We start from the raw sequence: 8,971 nt of genomic DNA, 5'->3' as shown, positions 1-8,971 counted from the left end.
CTCGAGTCAAAAACTATGGCCTTCTGAAATTTTACAGTAATTTAAAATAATCGTGTAAGTGCTCGGGGGGTCGCGACACTTACATAAAAAAAAAGTGAGTGCAGTGGGGGGTCACCACACTCAGTACCGCTAGGCCTCTCCCGCGGCCCTGAACAATCCCCATTAATAAATATCGGGAATCAAATATCAATTTGGTATATTAAAAATTCAAAAACTCCTCATCGGTCAAAGAGCCCACGAGAGTGCGCTGATCACAATTGATTCTTCATATTATTATCCATTAAACAAATTTATATTCGGAATTTCTCTTAATCTTATATAAAAGTGTAGAGAATAAATTTGGTAGAGAATAAATTTTTTTTTACTAGAGAAATATAATTACTAGAGATATGGTGGGAAAAGAAATTTGGTAGGAAAATTAAAAAAAATATTTGGTTGGCAAAAAATTTATTGGAAAAATTGAGTAGAATTTTATAAGTCTATGTTTGGTTGAAGATAAAATATTAATGAAAAAATGAGGTAAGATTATCAAATTAATCCCTTTTTAATTTTTGAATGTTTACACCTCTACTCCAAATCCACTCTCCTCCAAATTATAGAAGGTTATCTTTGTCATGCTTTTGTTTCCCACTTCTCCGTTTAGCCATTCATCTTGCAATACCATCTCCAAACTGGCATTTTGACATAGTGCATTAGATCATTTTTTTAAAACAATTCTAAAAGTCTAGGCAAGTAGGTTTGTTACCAATATTCTTAAAATTTTTGAACCAAACACGGATCACACAAAATCCTAATATGTAATGCCTATGCATCCTCTAAGAAAACTTGAATCAAACACCTCCTAAGAGAGATTATATTTACGATATCGTTTACTCACAACTAAATTTTAATCATTAATTTCTATCAATTAATGATTATAATTTATTGAGTCATTTTTATTAATTAATTATTAATTTTAAATAAATTATAAACATTAAATTAACGAAAAATAACTATTAAGATTTGATTATAAGTAGTTATAATCGAAAAGAAATCGTAAATATAATTTTTTTCTTTAAATATTTTTAATTACCTTGTTAAAACTATTATTTTTTCTCAAACAGAATATTATTTTTTTTTGTTATAATTAATTCGGTTGAGCCGGCAAAATACAAAAAAAAAAAAAAAAACGCCGTGAAATTCTTCCGATCAAGTTTCGATATCAGAAAAAGAAAAAGAACAAAAGATCACAAATCATCTTTTTGAATCTGATGAAGTTTCGATATCAGAAAGGGAAAACAACTCTCTGTATCCAATCTCAAGAGTAACAACCTCAACACACTCTTGTTCTCTTTGTTCGCGTTGAATGAACACTGTGATTTTCTGAATCTGAAGTGAAGTGAAGGCATGGCTGATAGCGATAGTGATAACAATAGAGCTAAACTTAGAACACGCCCAATCGTGCGGTTAGGGCTCTTTCTTATCTCTCACAGTACTTTCGTCAGGTAAACTCTCTCTCTCTATCTTCTTCTTCTTATCTGTGTTGATTGATTTGGTTTTGATAAAACGATCCTCTTCGCAGTGTCGTTTGTTTCATTGCAGGGATCGTGGCTCTTCTTCTTCTCCCTGTCCTCGCCAAGAACATCTACATTTCCGAAAATGCCCTCATGCCAGGTCCAAATTACTATCCTAACCTACCTTTCCTTTTTCCCCCTTCTTCAGTTTCATTGTTCTCATTACTAACTACTTTTTTTTTTGTGTGTGTGTGTGTGTGTGTGCAGGTTCTGCAAAAAACATGCTCTCTTCTCACGATGTCTCTGATGCAATTAAATTCATCAACGACTTAACTGATTTCGAGTTCAGGTCCAAAGGCTCATCCATGTAACTAACTTACTTTGGATTTTCAATTTTTCTTTTATCATTTCACTTTACATGTTACACTCTCTTTCGTCGTGGAAAATGGAAATCACTGTGAATGATGCTAGTCATGAACTGAACTAACGTTTTTAGTTGAATTGGTTCTAAATTTATATTAATACTTTGAACATTCAGTTATGCAATTTCTAATTTATTTTCTTCATATTCTTATGTATACATAACTTCTTTATTCTCCCACTCCCTATTTATGACAGTCAAATTTGAGTACTCCTTATTACATACTTCTTTGCTAAAATTAGAAATAAAAAAGTGAGTGGAGTAAATGCATTTAAATGAATCATCTCTAAAGATAAGTATAAAATCATTAATGTAGCTTCACTTAACAGATTAAGCTTTTGGGTTGAATTGGTTCTTTACAATCTCTTTCTAATTTTAGTGGATGTAGCACTAAGTGCTCTGGAAGTACTGAAAATATTTTCCTATTTATGCAACTTTCCTTCCACGTTGTTAATCTTAGCATTTGGTGAAGCCTTTCATCCTATTAATATCAAAAGAGATTTCAGACGAATATACAAGAAAAAGAAGTAAAATATTTGCCGTGTTTTTCAATGCAGTGAAAGTCATGAACTCATTGCACAATATATGTCAGGCTTGGATGCTGAAGTTGCTTATCACAAGTTCTACCCTCAATTGGATCAGTTCAATCCACTGCACTTTTTTACCAGTCCTGATTCAGGTATAATCTCAAAAAATACAAGTTGTTCATCGCTCGGAATCAATACTGTTGGAATTATTAGAGCGCCAAGAGGGGATGGCAAGGAAGCTATTGTCTTGGTAACGCCTTACAATCCGAAGAAAATTGATCCGGGGGAAGCTTTGTCTTTGGGCATTGCATACTCGGTATTCTCACTGCTTTCACGGGTTACTTGGCTGGCAAAGGATATCATATGGCTTGTGGCTGATTCACAATATGGAGAATATTCCGCAGTGGCTGCTTGGCTAAGAGAATATCAGGCCCCTGTTTTCTATGGAGTTGACATAGGTAATAGTGAAACATGTAATGATAACAACACCATTAATGAATTTGGACAGAATCTTTATTTGGATAGAAAGTTATATGGTGGTTTTAGACGTGCTGGAACTATGGCTGCAGCTCTTGTAATTAAAGTTGCAGAGCAAGCTAACCATTTAGAAGACAGTCTTAATATTTATGCTGAGGCGTCCAATGGGCAGATGCCAAACCTCGACCTCATCAATATTGTAAATTATCTAGCAGTGCATAAACAAGGTTTGCGGATAAAAGTGAAGAAGATGTGGTCTCTAATTGGCTCCAGGTGGCTCAATACTTTGGGTGTTGTATTTGAATCTCTGGGAAAAATCGCTAGAAGCTTAAATCCTCAGTGGAAATTTGGTATTCCCGCTACTGAGTATGTTGAGGGCACTGCTACACTGGCAAGTTCATTGTATTACCAGGTTTTTAACTTTTACCCACCGTTTATTATATTATTCTGTGACCGCTTCATAAAAATTTTCTTATCTGTGTATTATTCCTCTCAGGGTATGGGTGTTCCTACCGGTCCTCATGGTGCCTTCCGTGATTATCAAGTTGATGCAATCACTCTGGAAATTTCACCAAAAGTTTCTCTTACTAATAAAATGATCAGGCGTAATGAATTTATTCTCCTGGGTGGAAGGTATGTATCACTCATATGAGTTGTATTTGTAACAATCAAGGAATAAATGGCTGACATCGATGTAATCATGTAGAAGTTTTTACAATTTTTAAATCTTAAGTATATGGTGACGTCCTTTTGTTCATGTTTGCCATTTAGTATCAAGAAATTGTATGAAGTTATATATATCTTGTACTTGTTTTTAGAAATAAATAAAAAAGTGATAGAAGTCTGGATAAATTATTTGATACTAGGAAAGTTGAAGAAACTCCAAAACAGTATTTTTATTAAAAAAAAAAAAACCGTGTGGTGATTTTTGAGAGAGTTGGTTACTTGACATGATATCATAGCCTATGATCAAGTGGTCTAGAGTTTGATTCTTATCGCATCTATTCATCTAATATTTTTATAAATTGTTAGATAAAGAAAATTATTGAAACCTTTACATCATCAACATCAACTTAAGCAACACCTATATCCCAAACTAGTTGGGGTCTTCAAATCTTTAACATGACAAATTTAATTGGGTGGTGATTTTATATCCTTTTGTTTCTTTCACCAATTGAGGGAGTTGTGTTGGTGATGGTGAACATGAAAAGCTTTTATTTCTATAGAATGTTATTTAGCTTTAACATATTTTAAACTTGCATAGTACTCTTTATGTATTTTATATTAAAGCGCATAGTCAAAAGATCTTTCCTTCTTTGTTTGATCATTGTGAGCAAAGTGTTTCCTACTTGTTTCAGGTTGATTGAAGGAGTCATACTCTCAATAAACAACCTTCTTGAGAAGTTTCATCAGTCATTCTTTTTGTATCTTTTGACATCCCCTGGTAAGTTTGTGTCAGTTGGAGTTTACATGATTCCATTTGCGTTACTTGTTGCACCACTTCCAATAGTTGCGGCATCTCTCCATGCTGATGCTAATAAATCCACTCTCCAAGCCACATCTGCCTTTGAAGTTGATGTCAGCCGTGAATCTTGGGAATGGCTGAACTCGGCTAGAAAGGTTTTGGTCTTTCATTTATGGGGTGCTGTTGTCTCCTTACTCCCATATTTCTTATGTCGAATACCCAATACCACGCCAACAATAAACTTTATAGTGTGGGGTTTGCTATCAGCTTTTAGCCTCATAGTTTTATACTTGATATTGGGTTCTCCAGTTTTTGAAGATGCTGCGTCTCAACCTGAGAAAAGCGAGTGGGCTAGCTTAAAGTCTGTAACTATATCAACTGCTTTCATTGGTTTGTCTCTCATGTCAGTTATTAACTTTGCTACAGCAGAAATTGGGGCTTTACTTATTGTCCCAATTTGTTTGATGGCTCGACCATTGAAGCTTGATACTAAAGCTAGGAGTTTGAGAACCTTACTAAGGGCCACTTGTAACCTTGCTTTAGGTTTTATTGGGTTTCCTCCAGTTGCATATATGTTACTGAAAGCTGCATTTGAAGATTTTCATGGTATTAATGTTGGTGACTATTGGAACTGGGTCGAATCCCTTTGGGCGTGGAACAGTGCTACTTACCTCTATGTAGGTATTGTTCACCTACCATGCTGGGCACTGTGCATTCACATTTTATTTCATCATTGTTGACATGTACTATTATTTTTTTTGGAGATAATGTACTATTAGTTAGTTGGACAAGTAATTCATACAAGAAATTTATCATCTTGATGTTTATGTTTTTCTTTGAGTTTGCTTTTTCTGCAGTTACTGCAGATAAATTATCTGCAGTAAATCCGATACGACGTTGTTTTAGAACAGAAATCGTGATGTTTTTATAATTTTAATTTATTTCAGGGTTATAATAATCTTTATTTTTATAATTCTTTAAGATTTCAATATCAAAACGATGTCGTTTTGAAAATAAATGCAGATAACTTATTTTCAATAACTCTACTAGAAATATTTTTCCCTTTTTCTTTAATGCATATCATTCTTCTCGGCTTGTAATACTTTATAATTGGGCCATGAAGACATTTGGGCATTAGGGAAGGAGACTGTTTGGTGGCGACTGTTAAATTTTATCCATTGATCTTGATATCCATACGTCTGAAGTGTGAATGCACCGAACGAACTATACAACGACAATGTTATTAAATCCGGACAGGTGATCGACTCGATTGGGGGTATCGGATCAGTAAGTCACTGATTTAATTGTACTAATCGAATATGTATATAAATTTATATTTTATATTTAATTATATAATAAATATTTTAAATGGTGCAAGTGAACCAAGAATTAAATATAGCTTAGTGATAAATACTATAATTTATATCTTCAAGCATTCGATTTCCACTAGATGTAATTTTGAAATAATTGATAAATAGTATATATTAACTAACAAACAAATTCAGCCTAGTGGTAAGTTGTTGGATATTCCCATGAGATACGAGTTCGAATTCCAGTGACTCCAACATTGAAAATATTTTTTCCAAAATCAATTTGCCGATTGAACTGCGATTAACGACCGGGTCAATATTGGGCTAATAGCATATTCAATCCATTGCAAGAATCGAATCGATTTTCCACCGGTCGGGCCGGGTCCATTTTAATATCACTGATCCAATGGGTGTAAGGTTTTTTGGGGAGAGATTTGGTTCCCTTGGATATTTAAATGTTTAATTTGGTAAAAAATGAATTTGTTTCTTAGGTGATAGGAATTTGAAGAAATGCCAGTCTTTTCAGAATGATTGATAAAGGCATACTGTTCAATAATCTTTTTAGAATGAATACAGAAGGCAATGAAGCACATACTTGGTGATCAAGTTTGACTCGCACAAAGATCGTCCCAATTTGACATGAGTGAACTCGTTATTCACCTTAAGAAAAAAAGAAAAGAAAAAGTGTAAGACTTTACCAAGTGTAAGACTTTGAGCCAAAACGAGCACATCAATTTACTTATTAGAAACTATTCTCAACTAGCAAATTACATAAATAAACAAACATTTTTTCTCATGCCAATTAGGTTAGTACTAATTACTGATTTTCTTAAATATTCACTCTTTTTTTACCTCTTGGCATAGGGGTTGAATAATCTTTCTTTTAAAACATTCATCAATTATGATAAACTTGTCATTCAAAAAAAAAAAAAAAAAACTTTACAATAAGTAGGTGTGACTTGCATTTAACCGCAGATACCACCAACGAAGTAAGGGTATTATGGATTCAATTCGACTTTATAACTCGTCTTGATCCAAAGCTATTCAGTGAAGTTTAGATCTTGAAAACTAGCTCTACTGTGCTTTCGGGTCAAGTTTTAGATCATGATTCAAGTTGGCTCAACCGATCTGATAGTACATGATATATTGAAATTTAAATTTTTAAAAATAATTATAAATTGGAGTTTGTTAGCTTAAATTAATGCATTTTACAAATATGATATAATTTTATATTAGCATAATTTGTTAACGTAAAATATTTTTTAGTTTTAATTTATTTATTTTTTTACTTTTAAAATTTGACACAATATTTTTTTTTGGCATAATACTTAAATGTGTACATTTGTTTAAAATATCAGGTTTGATCGGTCATGTTCAGGCAAATTCAAACTTAGCAGATTAGTTCTTTACAACAAAAGTTGGATATGGTATAATAAGCTGAGTTATATTCTTAAAAAAAAACACATCCAAACCTTAAGAAGGTAAATATCAGCAAAAACTTTGTATTCACAAAAGTACTTAGAGTTAAAAAGATGTGATCTAATATATTAAGATAAATGTTAATAATACAATTATTTTAATACACGTTTTATTATTAAGTAAATTTCACATGGATCTTCCTAAATAATATATATATATATATATATATATATATATATATATATATATATATATGGAAAAAATATTTATCCTTTTAAATGACACAACTTATATCCTTTCACTCTCACAAAGAGGTGAGATCCACATCTTTATATTTTTTTGTCCACTCTCTCTCCTCCTTTATCTATCTCTTTCTCTCACTTAAAATGACACAATTTTATATCCTTTAAAATGATACACACTTTTTTCATATATATATATATATATATATATATATATATATATGAGAAAATATACTCTTATGTTGTAAGAGAGTATTTTTCTCTCCTACACATACATCGATTTCCATATTGTTTTTTTTTCTTTCTAAAAGTGAATGAATTTCACACATGATTATCTCTATAACATAAGAGAACTTCTCTTCAGTTGCAAGATTAATAAAGCCATATATATATATATGGGGCAGGATCCTTTGACACCGATGTCGAATTTAAAGTTTGACACCTCATATAAGAGCCATTAGATCAAAAAAGATCAATGATGTCACATGCTTACAAATCAGAGTCGTTGATCTTTTTTGATCTAATGGCTCTTATATGAGGTGTCAAACTTTAAATTTGATACCGGTGTCAAAGAATCCTGTCCCTATATATATATACACACACGCACATTAACTCTTTATTTAGTAACACTTTCATAAAACTCAATCAACAAGAAGAATTACGATGAAAAGAGAACGTCACATTAATTTGTTTGTAGTATTAATCATCTACTAATATTTAATACTAACTCATTGCGTTTGATCAAAGTGCCCCCAACAAATTGCTAATCATTAATCGGTTAAAACAACCTCCACTAGGTACGAACACCTACTTTCATCCCTACCATACGCAAAAAGCCATGCTACAAATCCACCAAACCATTGTGCGCAATCAAAATTGGTTGGAAACTCAAAGTCCTCAATATTACAGAAAAAAGGGTTTCAATTTTTTTCTTTTACTAAGTCTCACAACTCTCAAATTCTCCATTACGTAAATAAATTTAACCCAAAAATTTAAATTATTAGTTTATTTTATATTAATAACTTTATATGTTTTTAATACTTCACATTATATAAGTGTTTCTTGGGTTTGAAAGGTATACAATCCATCGAGTCCTATCTATTCTAACAAGCTTCATAATATTTAATTATTTTTATTAATAAGATGGAGCTCTGTCTATGTTAACAAGTTTCACAATATTTAATTATTTTTATTAACATGATGAAGGATGGTGATGATTGAACTCATCATCATTTAGCCCGTGAGACTCTGATATCATATAAAAAAACTAATTCAACCGAATAACTTAAATTGTTGAGTAATGTTACATTAATAATTTTATATTTTTCTAACACAGTCGAGGAAAAAATAATATCTATGTGCAAATAATAATAATAATAGAGAAGTAGAAGTGTCATGTTACATAGCACAACTTCTTTTTCTTACATACTCAAAAAAACATGGCAAGCAACTCCGAAGGATAGCTCAGTTTGCAACTGAGCTTCTAAGGATTTGCTTGGGTCAGCGATTCAAACCTTATTTCAAGCAAATTTTTGAAAAATCTTTAGGGGCTAAAGGACGTGTCTCTTTTCTCGAAGAGGGATTAGTCTGGTAGCCTTCGGTCCTTACTCCGAAAAC

General features: G+C 32.2%; 1 protein-coding gene across 4 annotated transcripts; it reads left to right on the top strand.

Moving 5' to 3' along the window:
• Positions 1-1,224: 1,224 nt before the first annotated feature.
• Positions 1,225-5,166, top strand: LOC133315915 (uncharacterized). Of its 4 annotated transcripts, none has more exons than XM_061517621.1 (6): positions 1,225-1,484; positions 1,582-1,653; positions 1,761-1,860; positions 2,472-3,330; positions 3,415-3,551; positions 4,277-5,166. In XM_061517621.1, exons 2-6 carry the CDS (start codon positions 1,647-1,649, stop codon positions 5,121-5,123), a joined length of 1,950 nt encoding a protein of 649 aa, XP_061373605.1. In that variant the 5' UTR covers positions 1,225-1,484; positions 1,582-1,646; the 3' UTR covers positions 5,124-5,166. The 4 variants fall into 4 exon arrangements, with proteins under 4 accessions (XP_061373605.1, XP_061373590.1, XP_061373597.1 ...); XM_061517606.1 differs by having other exon boundaries at positions 1,562-1,653; positions 1,761-1,842; XM_061517613.1 differs by having other exon boundaries at positions 1,562-1,653; positions 2,478-3,330.
• Positions 5,167-8,971: the final 3,805 nt, after the last annotated feature.

The sequence above is a fragment of the Gastrolobium bilobum genome, unplaced genomic scaffold (genome assembly GCF_033153095.1).
Source record: "Gastrolobium bilobum isolate Gb01-03AN ecotype WA unplaced genomic scaffold, APGP_CSIRO_Gbil_v1 utg46394, whole genome shotgun sequence".
In the NCBI taxonomy this organism is placed as follows: Eukaryota; Viridiplantae; Streptophyta; class Magnoliopsida; order Fabales; family Fabaceae; genus Gastrolobium; species Gastrolobium bilobum.
Note: the sequence above shows the minus strand (reverse complement) of the source record. Positions and strands in the feature narration are given on the sequence as shown.